At 36.8% G+C, this 14,086-nt stretch overlaps 1 protein-coding gene across 3 annotated transcripts in view; it reads right to left on the reverse strand.

Annotated features, from left to right (window-relative positions):
* Positions 1–1,101: 1,101 nt before the first annotated feature.
* The window catches only part of UBXN7 (UBX domain protein 7), a 58,564-nt gene continuing 45,579 nt past the window's right edge, over positions 1,102–14,086 (reverse strand). For 2 of the 3 annotated variants that reach the window (XM_071220642.1, XM_024577948.4), the window contains 3 exons: positions 10,805–11,198; positions 10,580–10,659; positions 1,102–9,323 (listed from right to left, as the gene is read on the reverse strand). In XM_071220642.1, coding sequence (XP_071076743.1) covers positions 9,162–9,323; positions 10,580–10,659; positions 10,805–11,198 — 636 coding nt within the window. In that variant the 3' untranslated portion in view covers positions 1,102–9,161. The remainder of the gene's footprint in view (positions 9,324–10,579; positions 10,660–10,804; positions 11,199–14,086) is intronic. The other variant, XM_045185827.3, reaches the window with a different exon arrangement.

Below are 14,086 nucleotides of genomic sequence, written 5' to 3' on the forward strand. Positions count from 1 at the left end.
CTTCCAATCTACTCTCCGTATGAGCGGCTTCTCATTGCACTCGAGACACCAAGTCCCTTACTGGGGCCTAAGGGGGCCTTCTGTAACCTGGCTTTTACTCATTTTATGCCATTCCCTTAGCTCACTACACGTGACAGACATACTGGCCTTCTCTAAACACCTCAAAAATGTTCCTGCTCCACAGCCTTAGTATTTGTTTTTTGTTTGGAAGTTTTCGTCCTACTTTTAAACCATGGCCTTCTTTTCATCCTTCAAGCCTCCACCTAAATATTATTCCCTAATATCTTATTTAAAACAAAATTTTCTACTGGATCCTTAGTTTGTTCACAGTATTGGAATGATATCTGTACTTTTTCATTTGCTAATTGTATTTCTAGCTAAAAAGAAAGTTCCCAGGGGGCAGGGGCTGTGTCTGTTTTGCTCATCACACCTCTATCATTTGGCACATAGTGAGGCTAGTTAAGGCTAAGACAGGTACTCTGTTGCTGGAAGAATGGAAAGGGTGCCCTCTCAGCCCAATTTAGGTAGGATGCCACCCCATGACCAGTCTGTGTCGCCAGGAGACAGGTCTTGAAAGAAGATGGCACGTCCCATGAGGGCATGCTGCTGAAGCATGGAGATGAGGAATAGTTCCACCAGAGGAAGAGAAGCAGCACAAACTTGTCCTGAGGGGACTGTGAGCTGGACACCAATCCCAACTTCTTCTACACAATTTAATCCTATCTCCTGACTTTTCTCCCACTACTTTAATAATTATTCTTTTCCTTCACTTACTTGAGCCAAGGCCTCATTGCTGATTTGAAGAACTAGACACCTGAATTGTCCAAATAAGTCAAATATAGAATCTTACTTTCCTAACAAGGCCAGCAAACCCAATGATTTCATGACAATGAGACCAACATTTATAGAGAGCACTTACCATAAAGGTCCAACATACTACTGAGAGCGGAAAAGAAGCTAGCAGACATTACCCTCGACAACGGGACTATGAGCTGACTTATGCCAATGCTACTGTCTTAAACGTGAGAATATGAGGTGAGATTTCGAAACCTGGTTTGTATTAATATCCGGACTTGTCTCACAAAACAAAAATACAAAAAATACTGAAAAGTTTTTATTTTATTTCCAAGATCAAATATTACAACAGGAAATTTACATGTATTTATAAAAAATGCAGCAGTTGAATTTATAGATCAGAGGTTTCCTTGAGTTTGGTCCCTCTCTCAGCACAGTGAGCTGATGTCTTCAAAAGATTTACCGTCCCATTCCCCTCCTTCCCCCACCCCATTTGTCCCACCCCCTCTCCAGGTCAGGTTGCAGTATCAATATAGAGCAACTGGTTACAACACAGCAAGAATATTCACAATTTGGTACAGCCAAAACCAGAGGATCACCAACCGAGAAAAAGATCCTTATTTTAGAAATTTACCTATAGACTATGTGTATCTATAGATACATCACACCCAGTTATCTAAGATTTCCCTGGTTTTAGAGCAAGTGGAAGTTCCATTGAGTCTTAGCCAGCAGTCACAGCTCCGCATTATCTAATGGCATGTTTTTCTCCTCCTACAAGTTTAGATTTTCTATGGCCTCCTCCGTGTGTCTTCAAATTTAAGGCTTTCCCTAGCACCTTTATTATCACTTACTAGATATACAGGAGGGTCTCTAGTGTACCATGAACAAAAAAAAATCTAGTGAATGATCCAGCTCCTTACTCACTGGTCCCAAAGCCTTCTTCCCATTTTTGAGAAGAGCTGCAGAAACAAATGGTATCTCCTAGCACCACTGGATTAAAAGCCCAGAAAACTGAGAACTACATGTGCATTTTAGGGAGCACTTGCCAGAAACACTACAAATAGGAGCACTGTCTCTGGCCATTATCTTCTTGGACTCAATTAACAAAGTTTCGCTACAGATTAAATTTAGAGCCGTCTTGCATTCCGAATGCAAATCTAAGACCACCACTTTGTCCAGAGTGAGTTGAGTACACAAACATCCCAGGGAATCTCTAAATACTGTTAGGAACTGCTTGAGAAACACTTTAAAGCAAATACCCCAAGTTGACTTCACTCAAGTCCCCAACCCACCCCCATCCCTATCCCCGAATAAATTTCATTCCTTGATTAACCTTTCTCAGTAAGATGGGAAGTGAGGTTTGAAAAATGTTCAAAAAACACAACTAGTGAAGTCATGCCAGAACTGGACATCCCGGATGATTTAAAATGCATTGTGCAAACTGAACTCACAAAGCATGCACAGAGCCTACGAACGCTCCTGAGTTTCCATGAAACAGTCAATACCTACTCAAAAACAGACTTTTGTTTCTTAAAGGGTAAAAAAAAAAAAAAAGACACCAGATGCTTAAAAATTATTAACAATCAATCAAAAGGAAAACCATCCTAAGATTCTTACAGAAATGAATAAAATTTTGTCTAACAGATTCATGCCAAAGCTTGGATGGAAACTCTTCAAAGTCTAAGAATCATGTTAGCATAAACTGGTGCTCATCTCTCTAAACCTAAGACTAGTGGGTCATCTCATAGATTTACTGCTTCCCAGCAGGATTTTAAGTTGCCTCTCCCAACCGAAGGGACAAACCTAGGAAAGTAACAAGGCCCAAGTTCCAAAAGGGGTAAGATAAATGGCCCCTACTACAAGGTTACTACTCATTAACTAAAAAGTGGAGATCACACACTATTTTCATTCTAATCAGTAGGTAAAATGAGATTTTCTGGTGGTAGTGGTCACTCCATGTGAGGTTTAACTTACAGGGAAATAAATTATCAAAGTTGTAAAAGCATGTAATTAGTGTCAAAAACCTATTTATGTTTTGAATCACACCATTTAATTTATTGATAGTTTCCATTATTAAGAACACAGAAGCTTTGAGAAAACATACTATAAAACGATTTTGTTAAACAGCAACATATCCAACCGAGCACCAACATTTCAATGCCATTAACTTGAAATAGATCCTGGTGACATGTACTCTAAAGCCAGTATCTGTGACAGGAAAAAAAGCAGAATGGCAGGGATGGTTCCAGTCAAGAATCTCTCCCTTATCAGTTAAGATGCCCATACTGAATCTATTTTAACAAAGGAAACAAAAAAGATTTTAAGGAAGGGATAATTCATTTTCAGGTCAGAATTTATCTAATGATTTGAAATGTTTCCCATTTTATTTACCACATTTAATAAATGAATGATTCATGATAGTTCAGTTAGATTAATAGTTACTTTTAATGAAGATAAACTTTTTATGTTCACTTCAGCTTAGCTTGACTATTACTTGAAAACCCAAGTGACCATGTAAGGGATAAAAAATTCTTGGGGCATTCTGATCTCTGTAGAGGAAATATCATTAAGCAAACAACAAAACCTTGCTGTCTGTTGCAAAAGAATTAAGTACAGGCAACTTCCCATATTACTAGATTAATATATGACCGTTCTCAGGCAAAATACTACCCTTGGTATTTGTATCTCTATTCCTGCAAGTAAATGTGGTTATCTTTTAAAAATATTTTACAGAAATGCTAAACTGTTTGATTAATGTAGTTTATATTGGATTACCCAACTCTACTTTCAGATCATATGGCAAAGAAAGGCCTGTACCAAAAATCAGGTTTATGAAGATGACCGAGGTCCTAAGCAATACAAGAGCATTCTGTAGGCTAAAAATGGGGTAGGGGTATCATGGAGCTAGCCATTCTGTATTTGGAATAAAAGAACTCTTAAGTAGAGAGAAAATGAGCTATAGAAATTATGTTTGCCTCAAATTCTTCCTTTGTATATTCATTTATTAAAAAAATTTTTAATGTTACATATTAAAACTTAGAAATGAATTTCTTAAACACAGCCAATTTCATTAAAATTATGACTCATTTACAAAGAATGGATTAAAAGATTTTCTAATTAAGGGTCCCATATCATTATGTCCAATAGCTGGAACCACAAGTTCACCTCAATGGGAAAACCACCAAAGTCATCATGTCTCTGTGAAAAATGCTCTTTGTTCTAAGCTGCCTCTCTAGCAGGACTGACACACAGCTGAGTCAAAGACCAAAATAAACATCACTAAAAATAGCAAATTTCTCCTAACAGGAGAAATCAACATACTGGCTTGGTATTCTCTGTTGATTATTTGCAGCAATAAAGAACATTTTTGCCACTATTCTAAAATGTGTACAGTGTAATTAAGTTTTATGGCAAGACAATAACTGAAATGCTAAGCAAGGCAAATCAATAAAGTTGAATATTCACAGTACACAGCTGTCTTTAAGTAGCCTTTTCATCAAGGCTTATATTTTTGGAAAACTGCCGTGTTCATCAGAGGGTTGATTCTTCCACTCTTATTTACTCTTACAACATTACTTATTCATCACCCTGCATCCTATGATTTACTATTAACCACTTAAATGAGAGAGGGCGCGAAAGAGAGATTGATATAATGGAGATGCACTCTATGGGATAAGAAACCTTTTTAAAAGTCAGTTTAACTGGATCTAAAAAAGTTGTTTCTGCCAAAAGTAAGTAAATTTTACAACTCACACAAATCTATTTCCTAACAATTGCTCAGTACAGTGCTTTGTTTAAGCACACAGGTAAAATAAAATTTAACTCTGGTATCAGTGAAATATTTGGTTCTCCTTAATTACATTTTATTCATACTCAACAATGATTAGGAATACTGCATTAAGTTTTTTAAATTAATGACTTGTGTTTAAAAGATCTATAAATATTATCCTTTTTTTTTTTTTTTTGAGACTTCAGTCAAGTGAGGTTAGTTATTGGGCAAATGAAACCCGGACAGAGAAAAAGCGAAGGAAATGATCAGGAAGCAAACTTTTAATTAGCTTAGGGGTAATATATAATAAAGACGACTGGAAACATCAAGTTTTGGAGTGGAATGGGCCTCAGAGATAATTTAATTCAGCAGTCTACCATTTGTGGGTTCTGCATGGGGTCTGCAATTCCATATGCACACTTACATTTTCTCCATCTATAAAGTTAATGATATTAATTATTTCACAGTTCCCCACCCCTGCCAAAGTTTAAAATCACAAGTCCTTTTACTTGAACAGACAGAACTCTTGATCTAGTCCAGTTCACTGTTAACTAGCAGCAGAGCTGTTACACAAGTCTGCTTATACCTACAGACAGTGCCCCTTCTGCATATCATATATAATATGCATTTAATCTGTACCTGGGTCGAGAAATTAAATCTTTCCTTCACTTTTCAGTCACTAGTGGCTCCCTCTAGTATTTTCCTAAGTGTCCAGTGAGATCTCTGCTAGCTAAAATCTTTAGTCCTGGGATCAGTAATTCTTTCCTATTTGGGTATTGGGTATGCCTTACTGATGATAAATATAAGCCCTAAGTAGTTACAAAAGTTGGAACTAAAGAATACAGGTGAGTCAAAAGAAAATGTGAGCTACAGTATATGCCACTTTTCAGCTTCATATTTTTGTGAAGAACGTCCTAACTGAAGAAGCGTACACTAGTCTTTCTCCTTCCTCCGCGTGCACTGAAATGATAGCTGAGCTCCGGAAAGGCTAAGCATTTACCTGTTCTCCCATTACCTCATGTGTAGTGTGTTTCTCCAACTGGATAAAACAGGAAGGAACTAGATGTTAGATTTCAAGATGTTTGATTAAGGACTCAATAAATAACTGATTTATACAGTCAAGGAAGGAAAATTTTATACAATATTTAAAAACATATACATAAATGGGTTCAATAATTTGGTTATGGGTGGGATACAGAAAAGACAACTGTATCTTTTCTGAAAAGTGTTTTAAAAAAACATATCATTTTTATCCTTTTTACTTATTCTTGGCAAATAATGCCACATAGTTATTTTCCTTTCACATTTCTATCAGTCCATCATTTCAAGAAAAGAATAATTAGCCCCTCAAAATAATGTTGTAAATAAGAATTTATAGGCATAGCACATATCCCACAAGCTTTAGGGAAACGTAACCAAATGATACTTTACAGAGCCAAACAACAGGAAGACAACCTTTTGGGCTGATGTCCCTACTGTAGGAGACAACAGCATGTGCGTGAAAAGAACATGGACTCTCAAAATGCCAATTTTGATTCTGCCACTTACTGGCTGTGACATCCTGAAACAAGTTCTCTGAACTTCAATTCTTTCCTATCTATAAAACGGGGAAAATATGAATTTTGTAGAGTTCCAATAAAGGTTAAAGGAGAAAATGCACATCAGGTACCTAGCACATGCTAGTTATTCAAAATTAGTTCCCTGTTCTTCCCTCATTTGCCTTTTTTCTCTTTTCTGGTTCCTTCCTAAATCAATTTCAACAGAAGTTTCCTGTCACTTTTTTCCCCACTAGTTTTCATTTTATATCCCTGTATTTGTGTTGTCACTTACTCTCAAAATCTATCTTGTTCTTTTCCTCCCTTTTATAATCTTTCAAGCTGTTTCCATACCTACAAGGTACTTTTGATTATCTTACTAACCTCATTTAATCTATTCAATAAAACTTCTCCAAGAGCAAAGCAATTTGCAGAGGAAATAAGACAAATGAGAGGAAGTATACTCCCTAAGTGAATTAAATTCTTGAGTAAAGCAATATTCCTTATTCACTTTTCCCACGTACAATCCATAATCCTTCCTTCCCAGGACCTCTGTATCAAACCCAGGATAATTACACTCCTGCCTCAAAATAAAATCCTCTACATCTTGTACTCTGAACACCCCAGCTGTACTGAAGTTGACTCATGCCTCATCTCTTTAATATGTTTACTTAAATCACTTAATATATATACTTGGTCATTTCATAGCTGAAAAAGTCACTTTGGTTTTGCATAAATGGATATGCCAGGGCTGAGCTTATCCAAAAGAACTACATCCTATCATTAATGAACATGTTGTCTTGGGTTCTCTAGACATGTTTTATAGAGACACTAATAGGTAAAAGAATAAAACAGAGTCCTATAAAGAAAGCTCTAGACTTCACATTTTTGACAGATTTGGGCTTTAGCTGTGACTTGACTTTGCTGAGAAGAGATGGGTGCCATCACAGCACCAAAACTAGGCATAGCCTCACTTCTTACCCTGTACCTCCCTGAATTTTAGATTCTGACCTTGTTTACCACATCTTTTTTTTTACCTTCTAATGCATCTTTGACAGTATACAGCTCTATTCCTTAGATAGTAAGTCTACTAACCAAGTTCAGAAATACAACTGAGGAATCAACATGAAAACCATATTTCCTCAATAATTCAGAAGCTGCTAGTTAGCCTGAAGAGCCTATATTACTCAATCACCAATCTAAAGAGAGAACTTTGACTCAAGATATAAATGAAATTGTAATTATATAAATATATTTATAAATATTTATACAATTATATACTTATACATAAGCACTTACACAGACTTAGAAAAAATGTAAGAACATTAATCCAAAAGGACTCACTGAAGAATAAACAGAATTTTCCATGATTTCCTTGAGGAGAAATATTACTCGTTCCTTAGGGAGAGTCCCTCAAGATTCAACCATTAGAAACCATATTCTTTAATTGAGTACTAGCAACACATAAGCATCTTTTAAAAAAAATTCCCTAGTTACTAATTAAGTGACCTTAAAAGAGATGGGAACCTTAAGTTCTCTGAGCAATAGCAATGGATGTTCCTCAAGTAGATGAATCAATCAATCTGAATCCCCAATTGATGCAGTAGGTCCATCTTATATTACTGTTTTACAGCAAGTTAAAGTCTTGATTTTGCCACTAGAATCACCACTACCCTTTCAGAGGACTCTACTTAAAGCTCAAAGTAAGAACTGAGCATACAGTGAAGCTGGTGGGTCAAATAGTGTCATGTAGATTCAAGATGGCATCTTCCGAACAACACTGAAAAGAGCTTTCACTAACTACAATTTGAAGAAAACCCACACCTTAAGGCTACTGGCAATCTTCCCCACCTCACTAAATGTTGTCTTATGAGTTGAATTTAAAGGTCTTCACCCTAGACGGGCTTTCAGTTTTGATACCTTTTGCAAGAAAAAGCATGAGGAATTAAGCTCATTTAGTCACCAGAGCCTTTTAGAGACTGTTCCAACTAGGGGTAAGAATGAACTATTATTTCTAACCAAAGGAACATAGTTAGCTACTCTCAGCTGCATTCTTTGCTTCGACCCCCCGCCCCCAGGACATACGTAAGTATGCCTAAAGCACATAGGACAACCCATAACCACTGCGGTTCCAACTACAAGCCACTGTATTGCATGATCATTGAATAGCTGCCTTCTTTTAGATCACTTGGGGACCCAAACAATGGAAGGGCCAAAGGAACTAATATGCTGTACTGGCAAAAACAGCAAGCACCTTCCTATCCTAGTTACCACAATATGCTCACTAAAAGTCCATTCTAGGACTAGTAGGATCAATATGTTTATAAAGTAATAATGAAGAAAGCTGTCTCAGGCTAGGATATTAAAAGCCATCCCATGCTACTCACCCAACATTTAACACTCATTCTGCCAATAACACATCTCATGGAAATAATTCTAGCTGGGAGGATGGGAATCCTTTAAAAATTTTTTTTAAATATGATGAATAGTAATTATAAGGGATGCTTTCTCCATGTAAACAAAAGCCTGGTATTTTGTTACGTGATATTTCTTACAAGAACAATAAAACAAAACAAAACACGTGTTAAAGAATTTCTTCCCCCTACTAAAAATGGGGCTTACAAAAAACAGAGGTGGTTCTTATTCTGAATCTAGCCTTTCCTTTACCAAAGAAGTCTGAGGACTAACATTATCATTTGATCCCCTAAAAGTGCTGTGCAAGAGACCACTTATTGGAACACATAATTTCCTGCTGCCAGTACTGGGAGGCCTTATCCTTACATTTCCATTTGGTCACCAGATTACGTAAGAAAGCAAGAAAAACAAAGAAAGAAAGAAAGAAAAATAGGAAAAAGACGAAAATGGGAAAGGAGAGAAAAAAAGGTGGTAGAGGGTGAAAGAGACTGATTATAGGAGAGAGCAAGGAATAAAAGAGAAGGCAGGTGACTTGCTTGCCCAACTTTGGCTCTATGGTCCTATGAGCCAAAATGCATACTCAGTGACTTGGTATCTCACAGGAAAAGGGAAAAAAGGGGTAAGCTGAGAGAGGTCAGGCCATGGTGTTAATTTCTTTCCTGTACAAAGACAGTCTCTTGAGGACAAAGGCCTGCCTCTTGTAATGTAATGTCATAGTCCAGATGAGAGAGCTTCCTTCGAGGGAAGTTGGTGAGAAGTTCGAAACGTTCATTTGGATATCCTTTAGACTGGACATGCTTCACCAAAGCCTATGAAAAACAAAAGAAAGTCAAGGCTGTTAGATGGAAACAGAAAGAGCATATTAAAGAATTACATATATAATATTCATTTTAATCATATTAGATAAGATAATGAAGTTTAAGTTACTCTTTCAGAAAACCAAAGCTTACATAAGCCTTTGGAAGGGCCAACATAACCCTTGGGATGGGGAGATAATAAACCTGCATCCAATAATTTAGGGCCATTAAGTGTCACTGCAATATACAGGGTTATTAGTTTCCTCAATAAACAAACCCACTATCTATTTATAAAATTATTGTCCTCAGTTTTAAACATTTGATCAGTTTTACCTTCCTTCATTCTACCTATAGCCAATCTTGCCACCTGTGCACTAAATCCCTTCTTGTCTTCTCAGAAACCTTGCCACTACAGGTCGTCTCTGCTTTTACAGGTATCTTCAACATCTCCCTCTCCACAGGCGCTTCCCATCAGACTTAAACATGCTCAGTCTCTCCAATCATTTTTCTCCCTCTGATTACCCTCACCCACCTCTAGCTTCACAACCAAACTTCTCAAAAAAGTGGTATTTGCTCCATCCATTGTCTCATCTCACATTCCCTTCCAAATACTAGACCTGGGAGACAGTTTGGGTATCAGCACCAGCAGCCAGATCGATCTCACTTCAAAAATCAGACTGTCTCTAGCTAGAGAAAATGGCCAGGTACAAATACCTGACCCAAGGGGAATTCATTCATAGGCTAAACTAAGTTAGACTCATTCTCTTTTCCAGGAGTTGAAAAAGACAAAAGACAGACCCATCAGTTGTAGACTTTAGAGTGAAAGGTCCTCAGCATCACTATGATGATGGACAAACAAATGCCACCAGTATAGAGAGAGAAAAGTGGTGTGAAGCAGAGAATTACAAGAGGGAAACCAAACAAGCCCCATGACAGAAATACACAGATTTTTCTTGGTTCATAACCATTTTGCAGTTCCAGTTACTAGGAAGGTCAGAAGCCCCACTATAGTCTTAATTCCCCATTTCCGGATAAGATGTTACATGAAATGCAGCCATGAAATAAAAAAGCCCTGATTGGAATAGACCCTATGTGACTTAACTAAGATAATTAAGGAAGGAAATATATTAATTAAAATTAAGATTAACCTCAGTTAACTTTCCAGTTAAAGAATGAATACCTAATACTGATTTCAAAGAATCAAGCCAATTACACCAATTAATTAGTTTCGCTCTTTTAAGCAAGCATTTCCAATTAGATATACTTACTAGCAATTTAGCTTGCTCTGGAAGAGTGATCTGTTCCCTTTTTCCATCTGGATACCGTAACATCAGCTGTGCTTTTGGTCCTAGGGTAAAAAAACAAAACAAAACAAAACAAACAAACAAACAAAAAAACCAGAGGCTTAAGATAAAAGACTAATTTAAACAAATAAATACACCCCTTCAGTAATATTCAAGTTTCAAGTAAAGTAAGTCTAGAACATAACTCACCATTTATATCTGTGCCCTCTACAATTCCATCTGATTTTTCAGGTGACATCTCCAATATTTCTGAATCCATGGCTGGCAATCCTTGGTGGTTTGTGGTTGTTCCAGGCTCAGTTCTGGCTGGGGGCTCAGTCAGCAGCCTTCTGTTCTCTTCTTTTCTATGCCCCAAATCTTTGTGGGGAGACTTTCTGGACTTGGCAAGATTCTCTATTTCCTCCTCTTCATCAGAGCCACAAACAGATATGAATTCCTCACTGCCAGAAAAAAGTTCAGATTCAGATTCTTCATCTGAGCGGCTATCCTGTTTTGCCTGTGATGAATCAAAATGTGTCTCTTGCAAGGAGGCTCTGATGGCAGCTTCTAGCTGGCTGTCTTCACTTGCATCTATAAGGCTCTCCTGCAAGACGCAGTCATAAAACATGGGTGGAAAGAAAAAGAAAATAGTTATACCAAAAAATAGACAGTCAAGTCAAACAGGGCATAAGAAATATAATAGCTTGCCAGTACTACTTTCTACTAAATGTGTCTCTTCTACTAAATTTTCAGCTAGTTGAGGGCAATGACTTTGTCTTACACAGCCAAATTGGAATGGATAGTTTAAAAGCAAAAATAAAAACTGTCATACCACCTGGCATAATAATGTTGCAAGCATAGGGGAGTTTTCTGCTTCAAAATGGGTAAAATTAAGAAAATAGTTTATTGCCTGCCCAGAAAAAGGTAAGAATTAAGGTTTTAAAGATTTTTTAAAATTTTTATTTATTTTAGAGAGGGGAAGGGAGGGAGAAAGAGAGGGAGAGAAACACCGATGTGCGAGAGATATATCAATAGATCGATTAGCCTCTCACATGCCTCAAACTAGGGACCTGGCCTGCAGTCCAGGCATGTGCCCTGACTGGGAACTGAACCAGTGATCTTTAGATTCACAGGCCAGCACTCCATCCACTGAGCCACACCAGCTAGGGCTAAGGTTTTAAATATAAAGCTAAACATTAGCCTTTAAAATGACTATACAAAGGGGCATGTCTACCTTGCTCACTGTTATATTCTTCAATTAGCATCGTTTGCCACATATATCAATAAATAACTCAACAATTATAATTTTGCAAAAAAAACCTAACAGAACTCTAACTTTCAAAACACCATACAAAAAATTGGGAAAAACAACAACTATATTTGCCCAAGCTTAATTACAATAAGATTTTCATTGTGATCATGAGAAATGCAAATTTAATAGTTTCCCTTTTGATAAAATTCTTTTTTTTTTAAAGATTTTATTTATTTTTAGATAGAGGGGAAGGGAGGGAGAGGAGAGGGAAAGAAATATCAGTGTGTGGTTGCTTCTCGTGTGCCCCTCACCGGGGACCTGGCCCACAACCCAGGCGTGTGCCCTGACTGGAAATCGAACCAGTGACCATTTGGTTCGCAAGGTGACACTCAATCTACTGAGCCACACCAGCCAGGGCCCTTTTGATAAAGTTCTAATGTCACAGATTTCACTAAACTTATTCAATCACAATATATGGGTTGTTTGCCAAAGCAATCTTGAGAAAGAAGAACAAAACTGAAGGTGCCACACTCCCTGATTTCAAACTGTTTTACAAAGCTATAGTAATTAAACTGTACGTACTGGCATAAAAACAGACACACAGAACAATGGAAGAGAACTGAGACTCCAGAAATAAACCCATCCTTATATGGTCAATTAAACTATGACAAAGGAGGTAAGAATATACTAGTGGGGAAAAGACAGCCTCTTCAATAAATGGTGTTGGGAAAACTGGATATTCACGTACAAGAAAACAAAACTAGACTACTTTCTTGCATCATGTAAAAGAATAAACTCAAAATGGACTAAAAACTTAAATGTAGGACCTGATATATCTGATATAGGGTAATATCCAAAATATATAAAGAACTCACATATATCTCAACATCAAAAACACAAATAATCCAATTAAAAAATGAGCAGCAGACCTGAATAGGCAGACATCTCTCCAAAGAAGATACACAGAGAGCCAACAAACAAAAAAGATGCTCAGCATCACTAATCATCAGGGAAATGCAAATCAAAACCACAAAGAGATATCAACTCACACCTGTCAGAATGGCTACATCAAAAAGACAATGAAGAACAAGTGTCGGGAAGGATGTGGAGAAAAGGGAACCTTGGTGCCCTGTTGGTAGGATTATGAACTAGTGCAACTAATGTGAAAAATAGTCTGGCAGTTTGTCAAAAAAATTAAAAACAGAACTACTATGTGATCGAGGAATTCAACTTCTGTGTATTCATCCAAAAAAAAGAAGAAAAACACTAATTTGAAAAGATATATGCACCCTATAAGCACTGTTTCTAATAGCCAAGATATGGAAGCAACCTATGTGTCCATCAATAGACGAATGGATAAAGAAAATGTGGGACATACATAAAATGGAATACTACTCAGCCACAACAAAGAATAAAATCTTATCTTTTGTGACATGGATGGACCTAGAAAGTATTACGCTAAGTGAAATAAGTCAGTATAAAACAAATAGCATATGATTTCACTTATATGTGGAATCTTAAAAAAAAAAAAACTAAGCAGAAACAAACTCACACATACAGAGAACCAACTGACAGCTGCCAGAGGGGAATTGGGTAAAGTGCTGGGCAAAAATTAAGAAGTAACAAACTTCCACTTATAAAATAAGTCATAGGTATGTGATATACAGCACAGGGAATATAGTCAGTAATACCGCAATAACTGTATATGGTGACAGTTACTAGACTTACAGTGGTGATCACTTCATAATGTATATATAAATGTTAAATCAGTATATTACAAACCTGAAAACTAATGACATGTCAACTATAACTTTAAAATTGAAAAATAATAAAATAAAAACTAAACTTAAAAAGAAGCATTGTTTGAGTGGAAATTTAGATTCTAACTCAAACAAAACTATACAAAAAAAATTTGTAAGATAACCAAAACCACTAGATTTCTCATGATATTAAATAATTACTATTAATTTTTAAAGGGTGTGTTAATGGTATTGTGATTGTGTTTTAAAAAAGAGCCTTGCCCTGGCTGGTGTAGCTCAGTTGGTTGTGGAGTGTTGTTCCATGAATCGAAAGGTGGTGGGTTCGATTTCCAGTCTGGGCATGTACAAGAGGCAACCAACTGATGTTTCTTTCTTATATCGTGTTCTCGTTCTTTCTCCCTCCCTTCTATTCTCTCCAAAAATCAATAAGCATGTCCTCAGATGAGGAAAAAATAGTAATAAACTTAAAAAGAGTCTTTG

The sequence above is a fragment of the Desmodus rotundus genome, chromosome 2 (genome assembly GCF_022682495.2).
Source record: "Desmodus rotundus isolate HL8 chromosome 2, HLdesRot8A.1, whole genome shotgun sequence".
In the NCBI taxonomy this organism is placed as follows: Eukaryota; Metazoa; Chordata; class Mammalia; order Chiroptera; family Phyllostomidae; genus Desmodus; species Desmodus rotundus.